This window comes from Xiphophorus couchianus, chromosome 6, assembly GCF_001444195.1.
Source record: "Xiphophorus couchianus chromosome 6, X_couchianus-1.0, whole genome shotgun sequence".
NCBI classification, from domain to species: domain Eukaryota; kingdom Metazoa; phylum Chordata; class Actinopteri; order Cyprinodontiformes; family Poeciliidae; genus Xiphophorus; species Xiphophorus couchianus.
Genome location: NC_040233.1, coordinates 10829632 through 10854849, shown reverse-complemented (window position 1 = coordinate 10854849; position 25218 = coordinate 10829632). Strand labels below are relative to the sequence as shown.

General features: G+C 40.4%; 3 protein-coding genes across 6 annotated transcripts; 1 reads left to right on the top strand and 2 right to left on the bottom strand.

Moving 5' to 3' along the window:
* Positions 1 to 69: 69 nt before the first annotated feature.
* On the bottom strand, positions 70 to 9550 carry LOC114146216 (cytoplasmic dynein 1 intermediate chain 2-like). Of its 4 annotated transcripts, none has more exons than XM_028020090.1 (17): positions 9409 to 9550; positions 8350 to 8458; positions 8133 to 8256; positions 7513 to 7648; positions 7095 to 7157; positions 6770 to 6897; positions 6599 to 6688; positions 5684 to 5846; positions 5492 to 5591; positions 4439 to 4564; positions 4196 to 4342; positions 4003 to 4116; positions 3786 to 3919; positions 3551 to 3695; positions 3315 to 3455; positions 3031 to 3156; positions 70 to 2535 (listed from the first exon to the last, which is right to left on the bottom strand). In XM_028020090.1, the coding sequence occupies exons 2-17, from the start codon at positions 8455 to 8457 to the stop codon at positions 2434 to 2436; spliced, it is 1947 nt and encodes a 648-aa protein (XP_027875891.1). In that variant the 5' UTR covers position 8458; positions 9409 to 9550; the 3' UTR covers positions 70 to 2433. The 4 variants fall into 4 exon arrangements, with proteins under 4 accessions (XP_027875891.1, XP_027875892.1, XP_027875894.1 ...); XM_028020091.1 differs by having other exon boundaries at positions 7513 to 7597; XM_028020093.1 differs by lacking the exon at positions 7095 to 7157.
* Positions 9551 to 10223: 673 nt separating this feature from the next.
* LOC114146877 (extensin-like) lies at positions 10224 to 12197 on the bottom strand. Its single transcript, XM_028021292.1, has 5 exons — positions 12113 to 12197; positions 11876 to 11939; positions 11565 to 11609; positions 11217 to 11365; positions 10224 to 11095 (listed from the first exon to the last, which is right to left on the bottom strand). The coding sequence occupies exons 1-5, from the start codon at positions 12128 to 12130 to the stop codon at positions 10445 to 10447; spliced, it is 927 nt and encodes a 308-aa protein (XP_027877093.1). The 5' UTR covers positions 12131 to 12197; the 3' UTR covers positions 10224 to 10444.
* A 2517-nt stretch (positions 12198 to 14714) lies between these two features.
* pcyt1aa (phosphate cytidylyltransferase 1A, choline a) lies at positions 14715 to 24814 on the top strand. Its single transcript, XM_028020910.1, has 9 exons — positions 14715 to 15048; positions 17585 to 17698; positions 18052 to 18151; positions 18318 to 18434; positions 19860 to 20011; positions 20131 to 20209; positions 20577 to 20719; positions 20853 to 21041; positions 23227 to 24814. Exons 2-9 carry the CDS (start codon positions 17585 to 17587, stop codon positions 23470 to 23472), a joined length of 1140 nt encoding a protein of 379 aa, XP_027876711.1. The 5' UTR covers positions 14715 to 15048; the 3' UTR covers positions 23473 to 24814.
* The last annotated feature ends 404 nt before the right edge of the window (positions 24815 to 25218 follow it).

Sequence of the window (25218 nt, the reverse complement as noted above, 5' to 3'; positions counted from 1 at the left end):
ATTACCTGTTGGTGTGGCTCTGCAGCACAAAGAAAAAAACCCTTCAGTAAGTAAATACTTAAAGCAAAAGACATGTAACACATTTTATTTGCTTTCACTGCTCAATAGGAAGAAACATATTGACAATAAAAATCAGACTCCAATTTGTGATTTCATTACTTTTGCTGAATCATGATAAACTGCCACCTTATGCCTTGTAAAATCGAAACTGGTCACATTGCTTTCATAGACTTGGCTCCTTTTTCTGTCAAATGTAGCCAGTATTTCAATTATATTTAGCTCTCTAACTCTTACTTTAATAAGAAGAGTTTGAAAAGGATGGAGCGGCTGAGCGTTAGCACTAGCCGACAGCTCTGTATGGGAGCCGAGAGCAGAGGGGCTGTTGCAGCTGGCAGTTAAACAAAATAAAGTATGCCTTTATTTCTTACCATCTTCAACGTGGAGCCTTCAAAACCACAAAATAAAATCTGAATATTTTTCTAGAAAACTCTAGGTGCTGACCTTTTAAGTTTAAGTTATGATACTTCCCAGATATTCAATTTCCACATATTTATAGGTTCTCAGCCATCCAGGACAAGAACCCCTTTCCCATTCCCCGTAAAATAAATAATAAAAAACGTTTAAAGCAGCTTACGTTATCGTTTAAATAACACATGACTTGTATTGAGAACCACTGCAATAAATCAATATTTATGAGGAATTTTATTAAGTGGAGTTACTTATTAAAGCTTGTTTTTATTTAGAGCCTTAAGTGTTTGTAAAGGTGTAGCAGAGATTAGATCTGTGACACTGAACCAAACTCGTATCTAAGGAACATTTGAATCTTAGTTTGACTTCTATGGGTCTCAACAGGTTGTTTACTGAGAAAAACACTTTTGTTATTCATTGCTACTTACTAGTCATTTTTGATGGTGCAGTTTGAACACACACACACACACAAAAATTTAAACCACATTTTACTGTAACGTTGCCGACCCCCCCCCCAAAATTGCTCTTAAAAAATTTCCCTGTTTATGGTCCCCCCCCCAATAATGAGATGGGATTTACGCCCTTGCCTGTTGGTACCAATTTTAATCTCTCTTTACAGAATCAATCAATTATAGGAGGAGCAGACATGAAGTCACCCTGTGTGAGAAAAGTCTCAGTAAAAAAATGTTTTTCTCATTTTAAAGTGAAGACCAAATTAGGAAGGACTACATGTAGCATATTTACTTGTGGCCAACATTTAAAACAACAGCCTCAGTCTTTCCAAAAGAAGGACATTTCTAAATCCACTATGTTCTACAAAAGAAAGCTACTTGTCTGTAATACAGCCTTCCTCTTATCTTCTAAAAGTGTGGCTCCCTCTTGCTGTTTCGCAGACATAACTGTGTGCTGTATAAAACACTTTAGATAGATTTTTAAATCTCTGTCTGCACTTAGCAATGGCATCCACACTGAAGGCTGTTGCTGTAATAATGAACCTGGAAACACTCAGTGTGTTCAGTAATCAGAACCAGGCTACATTATTGGCTTTCCAATCAGCAGATAAAATTGAAAATCAGACAAAATGTCTCGGTGCATCTCTAGAACAAAAGAAAATTAGCTTCCAACCTCAGTGGTACATCATCATTTAAAAGAACATATTTTACATTTTTCTTCAAGAGAATAATCAACAAACAGTTCCTGCTTTTTAGTACAAGAGCACAGGATTAATCACTAATCATGGTTACAGAGAGAAATAATTGTAGCGTCATTAAATTCAAACTACGAACATATTAAAAGCTTGTAGTGCCAAATTCAAGACTGTACTCCTCAAGTACAAAGAAACATTTTTAGAATAATAAAATATTTAAATAAGTGCAGCCACAGTAATAAATATTAAATATAGTAGCAATTAGAATGTAATCATGACACTCTTCAGGCCTGGAGTGTGTATGTGTGTGAGCATATTCACTGTCCTACTGAAGATGTACAACATTTTCAGACTTCCAAATCTGTTTCAAGAGTGTGCCAGCTTCAGTATAAGCGTGTCAGTAAAATATGTAAAACACCCGAAAGGTAATAAAAAGGTGCAAGTAGAAAGGTTTTGCATATGTAAAAAAATAATGGTCGAGGCCTCCGGAGAAGAGCAGTTTCTGGAGCCCTGAGGATGTGATCAAAGCTAGAAGTCCAGATTGGACTGAAAATCACCTTCGTGCAGCCTTTCTAAATTCATCTTGTAACTACAACCTCTACATATGAACTCTAAACCCTTTTTTCTCTAAAACCTATCTAAAACTCTCCTATCTGTCTAGCTCAGCGCATCTCCTCAGGCCCAAGTTCTGGTGGAAGGAAAAGCTGGAAATCAGAGAAGACAGTGCGACTCCCCCTGGCTGTGTCTTATAATGTGCTATAGATGTGTAACATACTGGAGAGGAATCTATTAACGGTTAGCAGGGAGTGGTTACAGGATCAGACGTTAGCCAGTTCCTCAGCTTCGTCTCTGTTTTCATTGATCTCAGCCAGAGTCCTGACGAAACGCGTCCACTCGTCGGCTTTGGGAACGCAGATTTGCTGTGGGAAGACAGAAAAGAACTTATCAAAAACAGAACGTTGGGTTAAGTTCTCAATAAAAACTGATTTCTAGAGTGAAAGCTGAAAGATTTTCCAGAATAGTTTGGGGCTTTTAGATATAGTTCTTCCCAGGTAGAACGATGATGCAACAAAGAACTTTAATGAATTTTAAAGGTTAAATGTCCCTTAGCAAATTGTAGAGGCAACACACACTCTTTCTAGCATAAGTCTGGCCAGAAAGAGTGTGTGTAATGGTAGTGCTCCTCTCAGTTGGTTGGTTTCCTGAAACGTAACAAATTCAGCTGAAAAGAAATTGCTGAGGATGTTCCAGAACAACCCATGAAGCACAAAGGGTCAAATTTATACTGTGGAAAATCCTTAAACCTCGATGCCAGATTGTTCAGCTTCACTTCAAATCAAAAGCTGAAGGCGAACTTGGTTTCCCAGCACTACTCCTGAAGATTTTACAGCAAGAGGCTGAAAACTCAAACTCACCTCCCCTACGTCGTACACCTGCACCTGTCCGTCTGAGTCTCCAGTGGCGATCTCCTTTCCAGAGTGAGACCATCTCACACGGTTCAGGGCTGAAGATCCTTCCACACACACACTCGCAGTTGGAACCTAAAACACACACAACCGTTCACTAACGAGGAGCATAAACTGTGCTGCAGGCGGATTCCACTACATTCCAGGCATGAGTGTCTGTGATGCATTCACCGGGTCAAAAAGGCAAACAGTTAGTTTCACAGCCCAAAAATGGATGACCACCGTGTGCGTACTTCGGTGTCGTTGTTGAGGTTCCACAGATCCAGCCGTCCGGACAGGTCCACACAGGCGAACAGAGCAGGATGCGCTGGAGACCACATCGAGTCATAAACATAGTCGGAGCTGTCCTCGAATGAATACAAAGGACGGGTGCTCTGCAGCAGAACAATCACGAGAAATTTAGCAAAGGAGTTGTGTACAAAAACAAAAACCTACAAGTCAGTGCGTCTGTGACCAGTGGATGTCTGACCTTCGTGCTCCACAGTTTGACGGTCCAGTCAAAAGAGGAGGAGATGAAGAGGTGAGAGAAATCAACAGGTCCTGCAGCACTGTGGCAGCTCAGTCCAGTCACAGGACCATGGTGGCCTTCAAACACCTCTGTAATGCCCGCCTTACTGCAGCACACGCAAGAAAGGAAAACGACTTCACAAGCCTTACTGAAACGTCTGTCGCTCATAAAGAAACTACTTTTCCGACGGCCTCACCTGCCGTGACGACAGGCGGTGTAGACCGAGCCATCCTCGCTGCCCACCACAAAGTTATTTACATCCCCCAGAGGAAACGCCATGGATGTCACGGCCACCGCCTTGCTCTGTTTGAACACCAGCTCCAGGCTGTCCTGCGGGCCAGACACGGGCAGCTTTAGACCCCTCAGGCCCTCCCAACAGCATCTCTGCAGTAGAGAATGCGAGCGCAGCAAACCTGCGGCTGGGAGAGCATGTCCAGACTCCAGGAGCACATCTTGCCGTCAGTGGAAATGCTGATCAGGTTGTGAGCGTTCTGGGTTCCGACGACGTTCACGCAGTAGACCGGGTGCTGAACGAAGTAAACAAAACTTTAAACAAAAGTGGCTCAGATTTGAAGAGGCAGAGAGAGATGCGCTGCAGCCCGTTACCGTGTGCGCCGACGCGGACAGGGGAGTTCTTTGAACAGGCGTGCGTTTGTTGCTCCTGTTGTCCCACAGGACTATCTGTCCGGAATAAGTCCCGCCCACCACCAGGTTAGGGTGAAACTTTGCGAAGCCAGCCGACATCACCTCAGACTTTAAGAAAAGCAACACAAAAGAATCTCTAAACACATTCTTCTATTCAGACTGTAAGACCTCTTTGGAGAGCACGAGGAGAACTTCGGTGGTTACCTGGCAGTGGAAGATGTACTCAGGGGTGGCCTTCTTGTACTTCATGTTCCAGACTAGAGCCACGCCATCTGGCTCATGTGGAGCGTCCTCGTTGTTGTTATACGAGGCAACCAGCAACTCTGGGTACTGAGACAATCGGAGCAGGGGGAAGACGTTAAAACGAGACCAAACAACTTCTTTTCCAAAGCCGACTGAGCGTTCTGTCTGTTCTGACATGAAACAGTTTCCGTCAGGCGTCAAGGTACATTTCAAACTACTGGTCAGTGTTTTCTGCAAAATAAATTAAACTCTTATATGTAGTTTGTCAGCTACAAAATGACATGCAGTGGTCAGTTTTTGACTGGGATAAAATCTACCCTCCCAAAATCAAACTCTTAATATCCACAAGTCATAAGATGGCTAATCTTTTATCTGCATGTAACTGTGCCTATAAATCCAGATACACACAAAATAAAGTTAGTTGTTTCTTTAATTAAAAACTGAACTTGTTAATCTGCTATGGAATTTTATCGTTCATTACACAATTTGTTTGGCCAGTGTTCGGGCTAGGCATTCATCATATTGTTAATCACTTATCGTGATAAATATTTAAATTTATCGTTGTCATGACGAAGTCCAATTAACAAGGCGGATTTTCTTTGATGTCTTTTCAATGAGAGTGTCAATAATTATCGATAAATTAAAAAATATCAATAAATGTGTACAGTCTGGTGATACAAATCACACTTCTTCATGTGACTGGTGTCGTAAAGAAGCGTGTTACAACTTGGTTTGTTTTTCAAGAGCAGTATTTGTGTTTATGGGGCTCTGATTGCTGTGCCGTGCAGCCACAACCACACAGTTACCTAAAAAAAGAAGTAATAAATAGCTCTTATCGTCACTTTTATTGTTATCACAATGGTACCACAAAATATCACGATAAAACCTTAAGTCCATATCGCCCAGCCCTAATCTACTGTATATGTGTTGGTAAAAATACACCAATGGAAAGTCTCTTTAACAGTATGAGCACTTATAATCTTGTCGCAGGTGATTTGTCTGAATTCTTCCCACCTGAGGAGACCAGTCGAGGCAGGTCACCACTCGGTTCTTGGTCCAGCGCTCATCTGCAAACTGTCTGTTCTGAACCAGTTTTGCTCCTGCCTGCAAGTCGCTGAAAAGGACAGGCAGGAAAAATAAGATGTTAACAATTCCAACAACATTACCGTTCGATATCTGTGACGACGCTTTGCCCGCATGCCTCACCCTTCCTTATCCTCCAGATCCCTCCCGCTGTAGTCGAAGCAGACGTCCACCTGCTCGGCCAGAGCGCGCTCCACGATTCTGCTGCCACGCTCGAAAAACGACAAGAACTCGTCAGAATGAAGGACCTGCAGCTTCTCTTCCTCTGTCAGCTCCTTGGGAGTGTCTGCGCACGGATAAATAAACGTTACAGGAAGGAAATAAAGAAAAAGCTTTATTTATATATATAGGCAACGCATTGTGCTGTCCCAGATTAGTTAAGACTGGAACATACAGTAGGAGACGAAAACTAAAAACATGTAGGAATTAATAAAAATATAAATTAGACACAAAGTTAAAATCAGAAAAGAAAAAGAAATAATCTGAAATCCCTTCAGGTTTTTTGTTTTCTGCAAAAGTCTCACTCTCTTTTAATCTCTAGCAGCCTGAATCAGGAGCAGCTACGTCAAATAGCTTCCTTTGACGTAGCTTTTGAGACCCTCCTGGTTAAAATTTAAGAGCTACACGAATGGGAAAAACTCTCCTTGTGAATTATTAGTAACAGGTAACGTGAATGTTTTGTAATTTAATAAACAGAACACCAATTTCTGTTTTGCTACATAAAATGACACCTGGATTCTACAAAAAAGTAATGAAAAAGAAGCAATGAATGGAGAATATCAAGATGTTACCAACTACGGTTTCGGAACTACTATGAAAAACCTCAACCTAATTAGCGCATAAAATTGAGATTCATCTCATGACTTGTTTATACCCTGCAGAAATCCTGCAATATAGCGAGTTCTCTGATCGGAAAAGGTTGGAATTTTGAGGCTCCGACCAGGCAGTCAACCGATCATACCTGATCAAACTGAAAATTGTCCAATTCTGGTGAGCGGCAAATTTTTTCTGTACGTCTACATAACTCGCTGTCCTCACCTTCCTCCTGCTGTTCACTCTGCTCGTTTTTCTCATCCTGGGTATCGTCTGTCAGCGGGGGAGCACTTATCTCCTCATCCTCTTCTTCATCTAGACACAGACGCGGATCGCTGTAAATCAACTTGAGTAAAGGGGAACAAGAATAGAGACACCACATCAGCGGTGAATTACCCGCTTTCTGATCCGTGTGAGCCAACGCCTCTGTGGGTGTCTGCGTCTCCTTACAGTAGGACACCATTTCCTTCGGGACAAAATCCACCTGGATGAGTTTGGACATCCCAAGTCTTACCGTTCCACGTCTAGACAATTGGGATAAAATAAAGTTTTAATTAGGTAAAAAACACATATATATATTACAATTTAAATCTTTTCTCGAATGGACATATATAATGGTATACAGACAAATTCGATGCAAAAAGCTAACACGTTTGGACAAATCTAACATGAAAGCACAAATAGTTGGAAGACGAGCTAAAGGAAAGAGGAGGAGCAGTACCCCATCAGCTCAGAGTCGGAGTGGAGTTGCAGAGTGGAGGGGTCAGGATCCCAATGCAAAGTCCTTATACAGCCAAATCACCAGACGGTGTTAGTAAAGAGAAATGCAGGACAGAGTAAACAAGAAAAACGCAAACAGAGATGAAGGGCCAAAACATATCAGATGTTAAAGATGGGAAAGACGGGGGAAAAAACAAAAAACAGAGCGAGAAAGACCCGGAAACAAAAATGAAATGGCATTAAACATTAGCATGGTGGTGAGAAGACATAGAGAAAGGTCAGAATTTATTCATGTATCATTACAAAGTTTACACACACACGCACATAAAATTCCATGCAGGTACTAGTAAAAAACAATATAAAATAAAAACAGCAAATTCAATCTTTTATGTCTCAAACAAACAGACTCCCACACACACCTTGGTCCTGCGTTTCCATCCCCAGAATCTTGGCTTCCAGCATCGCTGCCCACTGATTTGTTGGAGGGAGACATGGGGGCGGGGACTAGGTAGTGAAACAGACACGTATCTTCTGTTACTATCCTCAGGGGCTGAGCTGTGAACGCGTGTGCGTTTTGCAGTACGTGACCAACGGATGGGTGGGTGGGTGAGTGAGTGAGTGAGTGAGTGAGTGAGTGAGTGAGTGAGTGAGACAGTGATTGTTTGAAGGGGGGACAAGGGGCAGGATGCGCGTGGAGGTGAGTGGATGAGTTTTCATGCAGCAAGGAGGACAAAACACAAGAGGACAGACAGAGGGGAGAGAAGAGAGAATGAAAATAAATGGCAGGCAGGTTTTAAGGTGTCATGCGCAAAACACATAACATGTGCACATATTTGTGTGTGTGTGCATGTGTATGTGTGTATGTGTTGTGGAGAGCAAATGAGAGTGATATAAAGCTGGGCAATAAAAACAAAACAAAAAGCATTAAGACAGATATCTTATAAAAACGCTGCAAAAGTCATCAAGCGAATGACCAGGACAAGATGAGCTGTTAAATGACGGTTTGGGATAAGGGAGCGAGACGACACTGTACATTTACCATGCGGGACGTCGGGGGTGATGCCAACGCTCTGGAGAAGAGCCTCGGCTTCTCTCCTCTTCCTCTCCAGATCCGAGTCTTCGGCGCCAGCCGGCCCTCCCTCCGCGCTACGTTTGGATTCTACCTGCAGAGCAAGAACCAGGTTTACCGTCAGCATGGCAACGTCTCACAACGTAGCGGCTAAAACGACGAGCAGCCCGACATAGGCATCTCTCACATCCTTCTTTTTTTTCTCCTCTTCTTTCCTCTTCTTTTCCTCGCGGATCTGGGCGATCCGTTGCTTCTTCCTCTCCAGCTCAGCCTTCAGCTCGCTCTTGTCAGACATGCTGTAAACGAGGGAAGGCCATCAGCAAAGAAGCACTAACCACACCACATGCAAATAATGCATCTATTACATTATGTTGCACCAATTAACTGGTCGTTGATCAAAGTTAGTTTATTACTGCTTCTTAGGAATGTATCACATATTAGTAAAAAAAAAAAATCATTAACAGATATTGTGATGCACAAACATATAAATACACAAAAGAGAAAAAACATAAAATAAACATGATGGCAGAGATTCAAAACAAAACATTTTATGGTACAAAACATTTTAATTTAATCATCGCAATTTATTTTTTTTCAGTATACAAGTGTCTTATGTCATTGTTCCAGTTTTTTCTCTATTTTATTTAAGTACATCGTAGCCCTGGGCCTGTCACACTGGTAACATGTGGGAAAAGCTGCCTGCAGTTGGAAACAATGTCCTCTTTATCTGCCTTATTAACACGATAGAACAACCAGGGGTGTATTATTTTATTAGAAATGTAGTCAGTACAATATGCTATGATAATCAAAAATCGGAAGCCTCTTAAACAATATTATAACATCCACAAATAATTATATTATCACAGCTTAACCCTGCTGGTATTAAATGTTTAATATGCTAAACTCACTCCACCCACTGCTCAAAATAACTGGAGACAAATAGGGAAAAGTGGCAGCTGTGAGCATTTTTATTGTATTTCTTTGCAATAACTCGCTGCTAAATCACGTTTTACCGCAAGCTCTGTTTAGCGGGGCTAGTGTGTTTATAATCCAGCCAGCGGCTGCACCTCCAAACCGGACAGCTAGCCGTGCTAACATGCTAATCTCGATGGTAGCCCCGGCTGCTAGCGGGCCTACTGTCACAATACTAACTACAATGGCAACAAAGCGGCCGGACAGCTTTACTGTTTTCTGTCTCCAGGCCAACGGGATAAAATGCCACAATTACGAGGAAGTACTTCAATACCTGGTGTCAGAAGTGAGGTTTTAGGTGCCGAAGTGAAGAAAGAATCCAGTTTTGTGGCCGCTTATTCCCAAGAAAAGATGATGGAGGGTGGAGATGATGATGCTGGAAGAGGCTGCGTCGATCCTCGTCTTTAATGGTTGAACGCAAAACAGCAGGAGAGAATTACCGCCCTCTTCTGGTGGAGTGAAGACATTCTTACCAAAATAGTTATTCACTTCTTGTCATTATTTTCCACTTTTTTCGTTTATTTATTTATTGGGAATTTGTGTAAAGCACCAGTGGAAAGTTGTGATGGTTTTTAAAAATGTGTGCAAACGAAATCTGGAGTATTCGTCAGCTTCTCGTACAGTACAGACCAAAAGTTTGGACACACCTTCTCATTGAATTTAATGAGAAGGTGTGTCCAAACGTTTGGTCTGTATTGAGTACAGACCGAAGGTTTGGACACACAGTTGTGTCCAAACGTTTGGTCTGTACTGTATCTTGAGATTGACTTTCTCCTTTGCAAAAATGCTCAAGCTCATTTAGATAACGAGTGCCCCTATTGATGTGATCATTTGCCTAAACAACTTTTGGAAAACTTCCCCGTGATTAACATGGTTTCATGCCCAACAGACCATCTTAGAAAGACTGATGTCCTGACATACCTTGCAAAAAATATTAAAGTTGTAGCTTCTTGTTACACATAGGTTTTTGTCTAATTTAACAAGAGAAGTATCTTACACATTTGAAGAAAAAGAAAAAAAAGTAGAAGTTGCAAGAATCAAGATATTGTTTTATTTTACTGCTACATAAATATTAAGGGAGGTTCTGTCAACTGCATAGAAATAAAAATCCATGTTAAGGCATTTATCTGATAGGTACTTTTATTAATTTATGTTTTCATGTGAACAGAGGTTATTGTGCATTAGTATACAGGCACTGTATTGTTTTTCATCTGAGAAATCATGTAATATTTGTAGCTTAACCTGAATTACTGAACTGTACTCTTGTTTTGGTCAAAGATCGGTTTGTTCTTATTGTGGACAGTTTGTTCTTATTGTGGATCCGGAGCTGGCTGAGCATCACGATAGGGGTCATACAGGTCACTTTTGAAATCATAAGGGTCAAAATAAGGGCCGGGCCTTTTCTTTTTAGCTACATTTAAAACAACAGGAACATTCCCTTCATCTGTTGTTTCCTCGTCTGGTGCTACAGGTGATGATGCTTCCTGTGCAGGATGGGGAGGCTGGTCGATGAGGCAGTCTGGATCCCAGTACGGGTCACAGTCGTATTCCATCCCTTTCTTGGTGACCGGTGGAGGGACAGGTGGAACAGCCTTTCCAGGAGTAGGAGTGGCTGGTGTTGGCTGAGATGGAGTAATATTTCTAACCCCCTCTTCTTTTGTAGCACTGCATGCAAGGTTGAGTCTGGGGTCACACAGTATTGGGACAGCTCCCGTCGGCAGGTAGACAATCCGAGGTTTGCAAAGAGGGTCTTTGGGGTTGCACAGATAGATCTTCTCAGCTTTATCCAGTGGGTCTGGTGTGGGAGCTGGTGTGGTGGGGGGGCGAGTTGTTGTAGCTGGTACTGCGGTACTGGTTGTAGCACCCATTTTGTTTTGGTAGCTGGAGGCGTCGGGCCCATAGGTCAGCTCCAGGTGACGCATCTGCTGATACAACATCCTGATCCGGTCTATCTCATAAAGCTGATGGAGAAACCAAGAGGGACATTCGAGAAAAAATATAACATTGATGCAGTTAAAACCCATAAAATACAATGATCGTTCAAGCTTATGTCAATCAGGGCGCTGCTTGTCGTCAACTTACTCCTTCAATGTGTCCGATGCTGTTGTAGAACCTGTAGTAGGACTGAAAGTCGGGGTCACTTCGGTACCATTTAGGATCGACGTTCCTCTTGGGTCGAAAGTTCGCCAAGAAATCGTTCGCCTTAGCAGAACCAATCCTGACAGGATTTCCTTCGGAGGGCAATGTAAAAGGGGATTGTAGAAGTCAAGATGAAGATTGGTTTAGATTTCAGATTAAAGTTTTTTTTTTTTAATTACAGATAAAATCTTTTGGTGGACTTGGGAAATTTACTTATGTTAAGGTATTTCTTTGATTTTCACTTTTACACATGAATCTTATCACAGTTTGAAATGATAGCAGATGAAATACCATCAGGCTGTTTTACTTTCGTCAGAAATGTTGCTCCTATGAAACCTAAAGGGACGACAGGGATTTTAAGTTAAGCACGAAAAATAAAAGAAAATGAAATTAAAAATTCAGTAAACACTGTGACTACATGGACAAGACTGCAAGATAAGCAGAAAACAAAGGCATTAAAATGACGCTGAACTTGAATAAGGACGAAGATTTTTGTGTCTTATTTGTTTTTCTTTCATGCTTAAAATCTTTTACATGCATTTAACAGCAGTTTATTTTTGCAGAACAGTACATGAATTATACTAATAATCTTACTGACAAACCTGGCATTACCAGCAGGCAGCAGAGTTTAGTCAACAATGAAGCCAGGGAAACCATCACTGACATCTGGAATTACATTAGCAGACCAATAAATTCATATAATTTCACAATTTGTTTTGTATCAGTGTTGTAGTTCATCAAAGTTTGCCCCAAAAAGTTACAAATATATCTTCCTCTCGCTCTCTTTTTTAGTTTTCATTTTTTAAAGCATGATTTCACAATAAATGTAGTGTGCTTACCTTTTGCTCCATCTTCATGTGTCTGATCTCATCCTCAGCTGTACATCACTGGACATGAGCATCGCCAAGGAAACTCGGGCCTTCTGATTGGATGGCTTGCCAAAGCCAGTGTGCCGAACTCCACCCATTCTGCATTTTTTCTTCAAATGGGTTGGGGGGCGGGGTATTCGTTAGACCAGTGCACATAAAACACCGGTATATTACCAACTTCAAACAAAATAGGAGTTCTCATAAAGTAACAAGAGTGCTGTTGCAGCAGAAGGGCCAAAGGTAGTTCAGCTTCTTTGCCAGACCTACTTGAAGCGTACAACTGACGAAAAGAGTCACGCAAGTGTTCATGTCATAGTCAATCAAAATAAGAAAGTTAAACAATTATGTTGGAAAGAAACATATATTTTATGCCTGCTTAAATGAGTTGATTGTGTCCCGCCATCAGAAAGTTCCCTGACAGGTAACAATTTTCTCCCTGCTAGTACACAGCTGGATACGGCTTTTTAACTGTGCTTAAAAGTGGGGAGAAGCTGAGTCAACTATAGTTTAAGTTGCCTAGAAATATGCAGGAAATAATGGGCTTGCACAAAGAACAAGACAATGTAACACAGGTTGGTGCATTTGTTTATGAATCCCGAACAGCTCGTTTTAACCAAAGTATTTAAAATAAAAGATGAATGATATGAACCCTATCAAATGGTCCAACGTTTAGACCATTATGTAGTTGTTTTATTTTTTTTTTTTACATTTGCCCCATTACAATAACAAACCTTAATTTATTTTACTAGGATTGTAGGCGATGGACTGGCACAAAGTGATGCTTAGTCCTGTTTAATCTTGGAGTATTGGAGAATATTGTTCTGTTTTATTTACTCAGTTCATGTGGTTCAACCCCACAAAAAATGGGAGTGTTGCAGAAACTCACCGACTAGTTGGTCAGCCCAATCTCTTTGATGTTAGAAAGTCAATAGAAAGTGACTCTTTGTGTAGAAACTTCCAAAACACAACTGTTTGTGATTTGCTTTTTGGTTGTAACCCGATTCCCCATTTGAGAAAGGACGGGACCATTGTTTGAGTCAATATATATATATATATATTATATATATATATATATATATATATATATATATACGTTGTCATTCCTGTTAATAATTGATAAATTCTGCACACACTCAAATGTGTGATTTCTCCCTCTGCAGAGATCTCAAACAGTCAGGGGTATATCGACATAGAGAATGGGTATGGCACAACTGCAAACCGATGAAAATTCAAACATCCATGCATCCATGTAGGAGTCAAAACAAACATAAAAGGGTGTGTCCTGGTAAGATGAGACCAAAATTTAACTTCCTGGCCAAGATACGCAACATATTGGGTGGAGATAAATAATTAGAACAAACATAGCATGGTGGCAGTATCAAGCAGTGGGGATGTGTTTTATCAACACACATAAAAAGGGGCAACAAGATGGATGTACGATTGCTAAAACTTTAACTGTCGGTGTTCGGATCTAGAGAAAAACGGCATACAAACATGAAAGCGTATAGCTTTATTTTTTAATGTTTAAATCACCTCTGTGTTTGTCACTTCAGCTGTGGAGCAGATCCTATCTATCAGAGCAGCAGGTGAGGCTGTGATAAAAGAAACCCAGAGAGAGACCTAAATCAGGCTGCTGCACCTTTGGAATGCAATAGTCTTGAGGGTTTGTTTAATGACCTTTTGAAAGAGTCGGAAATTTAAAAAGTAAAAATTTAAGACTGTATGTTCTGTGGTTTACCTGTAAAAAGTTATGGAGCTACAAAAAACATTGCATTGGGTGAGAAGGACTTAAATTTGTACACAGGTAAATAAGATGTAATAAATTACAGTTTAACTTTGTAGGACATAGCACTTATTGTGAAATGAAGCAAAACATAGCAATAAAGAACTGTAATAACTTTTTGGGAGTGTTTTATTGAGTTATTTGACTTGGCAATAGTCCTTATTAATGTTTCTGCTACACTAAACCGCTCAAGTAACTATAACTATAGTAACTATTGAATAATGTGGAGTTGATATTGAATCTTTTTTCCATATCGAAAAAGATTTGTTAGTGTAATTTTTTTAAGTAAAGGTTTTAAAGTTTTGTCAATATTGTATCCGTTATTCATTCATCCATGATTACTTTTTACCCAACTTTGACCTTTGAATTGTCCAGACTCAAAAAAACAAATACATTTCCCCTTATTTCTAGCTACAGAGTCATATCCAGAAATACTAAGTGAGTCAGAAAATTATTACTTGGTAGGAAATGGGTGAATAAGCCGCTAGAGCTAAAAGCTAGATTTCACAAGACTCATTTTAAAATTGTGCAAAAATATCTGCTCAAACACACACAAAAAAACGTGTAATTTTATTATATGCTTTGAAAACCACATATTGTTTTTCTTCCACTTTTGCTATCTGCTACTTTAGAGTAGTCTGTCATACGATTCCTGTAAGATATATTGAAGTTTGAAGTATGAATGCTTTAGCAAGGCCTAGCATTTGCATGCCATAAAGCATTATGTCCACTAGACGGCGGCACAACAAAAACAGTTAACCGGAAACGTATTGTTCGGTATTTCCTGTTAGGATGTCTTAGGTTTGTAGTTCTTGTTTTGGTGACCTGTCAGCGTTGTAGTACAAGCTGTCACTGCTAATACACTATCCATCTTCTTGGCGGTAGCTTAGTTGTCGCCACCGACGCAGCTGGAACCGGTTCTTTGGTCGCTCATGGAGTTTTATTCATGCTAATGATGTCAGATGGGCACCTAGCTAACGGTTTAAGCTAACTAACTTAGCCACACAACTTGACAGCTAGTTTTCGACGGCGGCTAGCGGCGTTAGCTAAGACCACTGGCAGGACGAGGTGTTGGAATCCGCCCACCCTTTTAAATCAGGGTTCCGGGACAAAGGAGTGCACGGTAAGTTGGAAAGAACTTGAGACAGTTGTTAAATCTTAAGCCAATATGGCAGGTCGAGTGTTTGGTGTTTTAAATTAAAAGAAGCTTTAATGTAAACAACCAACAGGTCGGGGTTTTAACGGCTGAGCTACTCAATGAGTGCCACCAGAATGACCACTCCGTCACTTTCAGACCGAGGGGAGAGTTTACCTTTTTGCAATCATATATTAAATTTTAAATGTGCCAGTGATATTTCACTCCTATCGAGAAAAATGTTGGGAAATGCAGCTGAAGCCCTCAGACTGGAAAGGTGGCGATCGGCAAGACAGAACAGCTTACTAGAAATATTTCTGCATTAAAGAGGCAAAGACGTTTATTGTCTGTGTGATTTCCAGGGGGATAAAAGCTGACCTGAAACATTTTTTTGAGTCCTACCGTGTTTTTCCACTTTCAAGGACATCAGTAAGCTTATTGTTAATCAACAACCATCTCAGTTTGACTCAATAAAGCCCATTACATGAGGTTAACAGCCCCTTGCCCTTGTTCGCTTCTTTTTGTGGTCAGATAATACTTTGGCACCATCTCTTGTTCCTTTCTTATTATAGTAGTCGGTTTCAATGAGAATGACATCTGCTGTTCATGTAAATCTCCTGTCACTGTGGGAGCCCTGCAGGGCTTCCTGCTGCAGCTAAAAGAAAAGGGAGTAGAGGGGGGAAGGCTTGTACAAGTTGCCCAGCGTGGGATAGGGTCACCATCACCACCTGGTACGTGTACTGTTACATTATTTACCGATTGCACTTAGTCACACTCTCATAACTCGTGGATTTCAGCATAAGATCCAGCAACGTCCAGCAAAAAAAAAGGTGATAGGTGTAAATAAGGAAGTATGGTTATTATGTAAAAGCAAAATAAAGAAAGTATGAATAGTGACCACTCCCTTCAATCGACTTGTGGCTTCAGTTTTAGTAGCGTGATGGAATATGAGGAATGGGGCAGCGTCGCAAATCTTAACACAGGAAACCTTGCAATTATATGCATGCACTGAGTTACTTACTTTTGCTGTATTCTGACATATAGATTGGAGGAGTGTGTGAGTGGAGATCACAGACAGATTTAAAACTCTGGTCCAGAGGTCAGCAACCTCCATGATCCCAACAGGCATTTCTGCCATCACCTACTTAAAATAGAAAATGCCCCGGCCTGCAAAACCCTCTTGAGTTTTGTAAATATATTCCATCTAAAAATGGTTTATGGCATTGTAAAATCAAAGAACCAGCAACAATTGTATTTTTATTTTTGCTTTTGTAGAGTAGAGAAGCATAAAACTTTTACAATGAGAGGAAAACTATAATTTCTCAAGCAGGAAGCCCGAATTCGGCTCCAGATGTCACAAATCCCATGTGGCTTCTGGACGTTTTGCATACAGGCTGACAGAGTTGCTGACATTCATCTTTTAATTGAAACACAAGTTTCACGTTCTGAAACAAATCCAGGCTGTAATTTGAGCGCATTCATTCAGTGAGAGGGGAAAATATCTTACAGTTTTATTAATAAACTCTTATAAGCACTGCAGTAATTAGTACCTCTAGCAACTCCTACAAACGAAATGTAGGTGATTAATTTTATTTAACCAATGCTTTACTTTTTTTCAAATGATCGTAATTCGTGGAAACATTTCATTCAAGATTTCCGACTTCCTGTTTCCGTAAATGTATAGTTATAGCATTATGACAGAGGCCCGTTTCTTTTTTTGAAACTGGCATGTTTTATTTTGTCACCAAAACAGGATGGTAGAAGGTGTGAGGAAATCTTCACAGCAAAGCAAGACTTCCTGTGTGTGTTACTGGTTTGTTTTAAGTATCAAAAGCTAAACTGGGCGGTAAACTACAGATGTTGGAACTGTCTTTCTCATTAATAAAATACTATCAGTGTTTTTCTAAAGCAAACCCACGTCAAAAAAATGTCCAGAAGAACATTTAACAATCTGTTGCCTTAAATTCAACATCACTGAGCAAAATCAGTTTTATTTTAAATACAGTGAAAACTGGAAGTTATTTATTGTTTTTTGTTTTAATATGCATAAAAATGTCATCAGAAAATAAAAAAATATCTAATGCATAAATGCTTTGTCTCGTAATGACCATCACTTCTCAGACTTTGCAGAAAAAAATAAAATCATCCCTTGCCTCCAACATAAAAACTACAAATAGATCGCTCTGTTTTTATTTATTTTCTAAATATCACTACGAGTTTTTTCTCGTTTTGTTTAATTTTGTATTTAGTCAAATAGAAGGCTAAAGAGGACGAGTCATGTTGCGTTCTCTCTACTGGGTCAAAGTTCACCAAGCACATGACAACCTCCATAATGTCACAGCTGTCCAGATTTGCAGCCAGTCCAGTCTCCTAAAATTATGCAACCGTGTCCACAGCATTGCCCCCTGACGCAGTATAAAGTTGAGGGCGTGTATCTGTGCGGTGTGTTTTAAACGATGCAGTACGCCCGAGTGTGTGAACTGTGGTGTGTTTTAGTCGTATATGTCTTTGCCTGTGAGCCCAGATGGCGGCCCAGAGCTCCAACGAGATTGTGATGTCCAGGAAAAGAAAAAGAGACGGCTCCAACGGGGAGACAGAGGAGGGGGAACGATTTGGGAAAATCCCCAGATGCACCGTGGTGAGTCAGCTCTGTCCTTCAGCTTTTATTTTTTGAAATGTGTCTTACTTGTGTTTTCTGTTCGCCCAACGTCTGCTGATTTCTTTATATTCCAGCGTTGCAAATAGCATTAGGCAGCAGAGTTTCAAAATGCTGCTGATCTCTGTTAAGAAGTGCTCAGTTCACACACATGACCATTTATTACCACATTCTTATGTTTTGTAAAAGGGAAAAACACTACAAAACTAGAGCAAAAGCAACATTTTTCCTGCTTGATGTTCTTGGGGTGATGCTAGTGAATTACTTTTTGGTTAATCTAAAGGACATTGATTGTATTACAAATATTTTTTTTTCCACACATTTGGATGGTTTAGGGACTGAAAAACCCTGCGCCTTTTGCTGATGAGCTCGAGCCAGCTGACAAAAAACCTTACCAGAGAGTCACCATGGAAGAGGCAAAAAAGGGGACACCACGTGAGTTTGAGATCAACTCCCTGCTTTTTGAGTTCATTCGTACCGTTCCATCTCTGGTTTTTGTAAACTTGTGTTGGGTATCTGCAGGTTTCCTCTCAGTCCTTATTGCTTTCACCTCCAATGGCTCATTTATTAATTCCTCTCTGTCTTATTTCTCTCCCTCCAGTCAACAGACCCGTCCGAGTCTATGCAGATGGCATCTTCGATGTTTTCCACTCGGGTCATGCCAGAGCTCTGATGCAGGCAAAGCGCCTCTTCCCAAATTCACATCTCATTGTCGGAGGTGAGTTGAGTGTAAAAGTCTGGATTTTAGGTAAACTTACTCATGACATGGCAAGGAAAGGACAAAACTTTGCACATATACAGATTTTTTGTGCACTAAATGATCATTTAAAGTCTGAATGAAACTTAAATGACAGTAAGCTGTGCTTTTAACATATAAATGCCTTCTTCTGAGTGTGTTTACAAAATTTGAAAAATATGAAAAAAATAAATATAGCTGCAGTATGATCCATGTTTCAAGTCGATTAACAATTAAAACAATATTCTTTGGAAACAAATTTTTATCTACTCTTAGACTAACATCCAGAAGCATCTGAGGACTGATTCGTTTGTACATTTTGGAGCACAAGTTTGCAATATCTGAGTAAATAATACAGTAATAACTTAGTAAGGGAAGGGGAACACAATCTTTATAAAATTGCTGAATTGATAAGAAAAAAAAAGTCACATCTGTCCGATGCTCATGTGTTTTTAGATTCACAGTAAAATAAAATTGGATAAAAAAGCTTCAGAAGCACCGGTTTATTTAAAAGATTGCAGAATCATGATCACAAATCCAAATCTTTACCTTTTGGATATAGTACCTTCCTCGACTGAAATAATGAAATATATTCCAATTCATGTATTTACAATTTCTTTATAAAGCATAAAACACCATATATATTTCTCTTTAGTTGTGTAATATAACTTCCTGCTTGATTATTTACTTTTCCTTTATGAGGATTTTGGTTTCAAACATCCTTAAACGCAGCTTTTCTTTTCCTTGCATGTAAAACGCTAACCTCCACAGCAGTTCTTTATTCATGCTTCTGAGAGAGTTCTGGGCTTACGTTAGATGTATGTTTTCTGTCAAACGTATTTGCAAAGCAAATGAAGAAGATTGTTTAGGTTCAGCTTTACATATCCAGAGCTACGCAACCCACATTCCTATCATCACAAAAGCTGAAACTGCGCAGCTAAGGAGAGTTGGCAAATCAACAATATGAAGTCCTATATAAATATTACTGAGAACAATTTAATGATAAAAATGTATTTCACTATGTCATTTCAATAGAGTACAAATATTTAGGTAGTGAAACTGTTCAGGATAAATCAACATTATGTCACCTGCTGATATAATTTGGCATTTGCACCAGATTTATCTTAGTTGAATGTTTGAGAAAAACAGGCATTTACAATTTTGGCATTTTGTAAACCAAACATTAACTTAGATACTTAGTATACAAATAAAAAAAATAAGTATAATTGATCATAACTGTAGACAATAGGTGGCAGTAAAGTGCTTCCAGTATGATCTTTGGTATGTGTAGTTGAGGCATCAACAGGTATTTAAATGCACCTGCTTGGTTGTGTGGGGAGTTTTTGCTCCACTACTCCTAAAGGGGTTAACCCAGTGATTAATGTCAACATTCCCTTGGGTTCACAGTCTGCAGTGATGAGCTCACCCACAAATACAAGGGCTTCACTGTGATGAACGAGGATGAGCGTTACGACGCCATCAGACACTGCCGCTACGTGGACGAAGTGGTGCGAAACGCTCCCTGGACGTTAACGCCAGAATTCCTTGCAAAACATCGCGTGAGTTTTTAACACAAAGACACATCCGAGTTAAACGGCTGTCTGGATTCTTGTTCTTGAGCAAACTATCAATCCGAATCTGCTCAGAAGAAAGATGTGTGTTGTAATGACCTGTTCAGATTGATTTCGTGGCCCACGATGACATCCCATACTCATCAGCAGGGAGTGATGACGTGTACAAGCACATTAAAGAAGCAGGTGAGTCGTGAAGGCAAAAGAAATGGATGACGTACCCCGCAAAGATTTAAGTGTTTTCTTTCTTTCTTTTGTTTGGCGCAATGGATGCTAGGCTTTACGTATGTGCTTCCTCTGGGTTAAATGCTATAAATCCCCTGGAATGCACACAGTGTTCTGAACACCTCTGATTGTTGAAGTGACAAATGTGCAATTTTGGTTACAATGTGTTGCAAAAGTATTTATGCTAGTCTCTCGAACTTTTTCAGTAAGAACCAGTCAAACCAAAATTGAACTCCCTGTCCCACAAACCTTATATGCTGAGGAAGAGTAACACTGAACTTCGCCCTAAACAATGTGGAAACATTCTTCCCTTGGTTCATTTCTACAGGCATGTTTGCTCCCACCCAACGGACAGAGGGCATCTCCACCTCTGACATCATCACTCGCATCGTCCGCGACTACGATGTGTACGTCAGACGCAACCTGCAGCGAGGTTACACAGCCAAAGAACTCAACGTCAGCTTCATCAACGTATGATTTTTCTGTTTCGTCACAGACATGGCCGCCTTTGTGGCTTCATCCTCTGCCGTCTCACAGTTTCCAAGAACGTCAAGAGAAAAAAAAATCTCTATAAATAACCAAATAATTGCCGTTCTCACACCAGGAGAAGAAGTACCACCTGCAGGAGCGCGTCGATAAGGTTAAGAGGAAGGTGCGTGACGTGGAGGAGAAGAGCAAAGAGTTCGTCCAGAAGGTGGAGGAGAAGAGCATCGACCTCATCCAGAAATGGGAGGAGAAGTCCAGGGAGTTCATTGGCAACTTCTTGCAGATGTTCGGCCCTGAGGGAGCTCTGGTGAGCACGCTGCTCGTTTGTGGTTCTAAATCACTGTGTAGTCAGCAAGGTTTGTTAAAAAATCGTCATGCTAACGGTGTGGGAATGCTTTGGTGCGATCTGAATACTCATGCTTCAAAAGTGTATTTTACGATGCCCTGTCGCTACAACAATTAATGGGGATTTGGTTGATGTCTGGTCTCCAAAATCTCAGCTAATCTTTTCCAAAAACAATTTCAGGTACAAATTTTTATAAAGGTCAGAACTGAGGAACAAATTTCCAATCTAAGCTAGGCCGTCATTTCTGATGAGGACTGAAATGGAATAAGTGGAAATGACCAGGACTGTGACACAGCATGTGACAATCATACGACGTGGTTTAGCAGACAGAAAAATCTACATTCTTCTATTTCTATAATAGATCTCAAACCTGATCGCTATAGAACAGGAGCGTTCCACCCCAGGCACTGTTGTACATGTTTACTCTACTTTTCCTGTTCCAAAATACCTAAATCAAAAAAAAAAAAAAAAAGTTCCATTACAGAACTGGATGACATTCAGATGACAGACAATTATCTGTGGAGATAATTCAGCTTTTTACAGCCGTGTTATGGGGAAAAACCTGTCTTACCAAATATTTTTGCTATTGTTTCTAGTGAAAATATCTCACCACACTCGAAATGAGACAAAACTAACTTAAAAGTAACTTTTCAGCAAGATGTAAGAGCTTGTTTTAAGTCAATAATTTTGTGTTTGTTGCATTGACTGTTTATTTCATTCATAACATGAGAAAGATATCTTATAAGTAAAATAAACTTCCAACCAGTCAAGTGCTTTCTCATCAATATTAAGGAATCATTGATTTAAAACAAGCTCATACAAATTGCTGAAAAAAACACTTATGCGCTCCTAACTGTTTGCAAAAAATATTATTTGCTTTTTTTTTCTTAGTTCCTTATGAACATAATATTAAAATTAACCCAGGCTCTACCATATCCCAAAATGCAAAGTGTTTTCTTTTTCCTTTCTTTTTGAATTTAGTTCTGCTTTGTTAGTTCTGCTCTGCTTTTCCCAAGATGAGGAATGCATTTCTATCTGAATATTTATGCAGGCAAGCAGATAGAATTTCGTGTGAGAACTTGCTGCTGAGCTTCATGACGCAGCAGGAAGCAGGAAGTGGCGGCCAGCAGAGCGTTGTGTCGATGGATGATAACAAACAGCCAGGGAGTTTCTGTGACAATAGAAACCTGTCTGGAGGTTTCCCTAAAATGAAATGGGGAAAACTAATGTACTCTGCAAGAAGCCATTGGGAAAATATTTTTAGTTTTCCTCTGATTTCATTATAGGTCACCTCCATCAGGCTACGGTGACATACGTTGGAATTCAACAAATATTTTGCAGTGCTTTATACTTTTTTTTTTTCGGAGCTCCATGTTCAGTCAGTCAGTCAGACTTTATTCATAGAGCACTTTTCATGCTGCAAAGTGATTTGCAGAGGTTAAAAACATGCGGACAGAGATAAAACCACTAGACAACTGTAGGAATCAAGAGGGACAACGCAAAGGATAATAATACTAATAATACTAATAATAAGACAAAGAATGAGAGGAGATGAATAAATTGTAAGAGGCGTCGGTAACAAAGTTTACTTCATGACTGCCAGTGAGGAATAAAACTCCGGTGCAGAGCCGGCCCAAGGCATTTTTGAGTTAAGCAGCTGCTTAGAGCACCAAGCTGGCATAATAAAATATACCTATTTTAAAAAATACAAACTAAATTCTATTGCGCATTTCTATATTATTTTTAGAGTTGTTAAACAAATAATAGGCTGATATCTTCCAGCTGTTGGAGAAATATAAGATATTGTTTTCTGTTCATTTAGTGTTTAGCAATAGTTAAAATAATATAGCACACTTAAATACCACTCTGCATTTTAAAATCCTTATTTTTATTTATTATTTCATTTAGTACGCTACTCCTTTTAAGGTTAAAACTCATTAGCCATATCAACGCTAGTATGATGTATGCTAATTATAAGTGATACTAACGACAACATAGACTAGCTTAGGAATGATGAAGCATCTGGTGTTGACATATTGGTATGGGGGGGGACCTCAAATGAAAATCTCCTTAGGGCCCCAAAAACGCTTGGGCCGGCCCTGCCCTGCCCTGCTGACTGTACACTGAACTCCTCTGTGCCCTACAGAAGCACATGCTGAAGGAGGGGAAGGGCCGCATGCTGCAGGCCATCAGCCCGAGGCAGAGCCCCAACAGCAGCCCCAGCCGAGACGAGCGCTCGCCCTCCCCCACCTTCCGCCTCCCTTTCTTCTCCAAGACCTCCCCTCCACCCTCGCCGCCCCACCCCAGCGGTGCGCGTGGATACCTGATCAGCGAGGATGACGATGAAGACGACGATGACGAGGAGGAGGAGGAGGAGGAGGACGACAACTGAACCCAAGTCTGATGACGTCGGCGCCGTCGGGCCTCCGTTAGCACTACCAGTAACGAGAGCTGTCAACGCTGGGTGGCCTTCGAGGAGCTCCTGGCTGCGGCTGTTTTTGTTTTGTTTTTAATCGTGTTCATCTATGATTATTATTTTTATCTTTTTTTTTTTTTTTTCTTTTAGCACTTCAGCGTCATGTTACCTTTGACAGCCAGGTTGTTAACAGCTCCTTTTTTTTTATTTAGCAGCCAGTTCCCATCTTCTCTGTTTCTGTGTACTGATCAGTAAATTACAACTAGACACCCCGAGTTCTTTGAAAGTTAGTTTATGAATCTGTTACTATTTTTTTCTGTTGGTAATTAGTCGCGCACTGTCACTTAGCAACATTTTCAGGTGTTAGCCTTGGTGCACTGCATCCATCTGTGACTGTGTTCCTAAAGCTTGCGTCGTGGCGCCGGGGACGTTCTGGTTACGGCTTTAGCAGTGGGTGGGGAGGGCCTTGCTGTATTTTTTTATTTTTTATTTTTGGTCACTTGTTGCAGCAGAAGGTTTAATTTGGATTCACAATCATGGCACGGTTTTAATGATCTGCTTGTTCGCTGCAGATTTGACCCTCATGCAAACGTTAAAATAAGGCACCTGAAACCAAGAACATCCCATTACATCAGATCTAAGCTGAATCTGAGTATAACATGTCAACCAAGCCACAGCATTGTTTTCTGAGTTTTAGCTCGTCTGTGTTGGAGCTTGGTGTGTCCATGTATATATGCATGGCATTGTTTGTAAGTCAGCATGTTTAACGTGTCTCTTAAAGGCATCTGTCTTGTTACCAGATGCTGGGTTCAGCTTACTAGTTCCTGCATATAGTAAATAAATTAGCTTTGAAATTTTTACTATCTGCTGACGAGAATCGGTCTTTGGAAGACTAGTTTAAAACTGGACGCCTTTAAGTGGCGTGGATGAATGGATGACGCATTTAAATCTTGGTGTGGAAATGTTTATTTTTGTAGTGTCTCATCCCAGTTTCTCTCTCTCTCTCTCTCTCTCTCTCTCTCTTTCCCCCCTTATTCTTCCCTGAGCAGAGAATCAATATAAGCAAGGTGCAACTTACATATTGTTTTGTGTCTTGTGAGATTGTCCTACAGATCTGGAATTGTGAGAAAGCGATTTTAACTTTGATATGTTGTTACAGGACAAAGTATTAGGTTTATGAATTTCAAAATATACACATTTGTAAAACCATTAAATGGTGTACTGTACGTTTAGTCATTGGCAAAACAAAAAAAAAAGTGTGATCAGAACTTCCTCGTGGGAAGACTGGCATGAGAAACTAAATAAATGTAAAACAGGACTTTGATGCAAATTGGATGGTTTCATCACTTTGAGTGAGCTGCCCTACTTCCCCAAATGATCATTTTTCTTAGATAAGCAGTTTCCTTGAGATGTGGCTGTTGGAGGGAAAATATGTAAGTTAAGTATTTTAAATTTGTAGTTCTCCATCCATCCATCCATCCATCCATTTTCTGTTCACCCTTGTCCCTAATGGGGTCGGGAGGGTTGCTGGTGCCCATCTCCAGCTACGTTCCGGGCGAGAGGCGGGGTACACCCTGGACAGGTCGCCAGTCCGTCGCAGGGCTGTAGTTCTCCATCTCCAGTGAAAAAGCATGTTGTCTCTGAATAAAAGTGATCTTTTTGTGATGAAGCGTTGACGGATTTTCATCTGTTGGCGTGAACCACCTCTGAAACCTCTGCTAG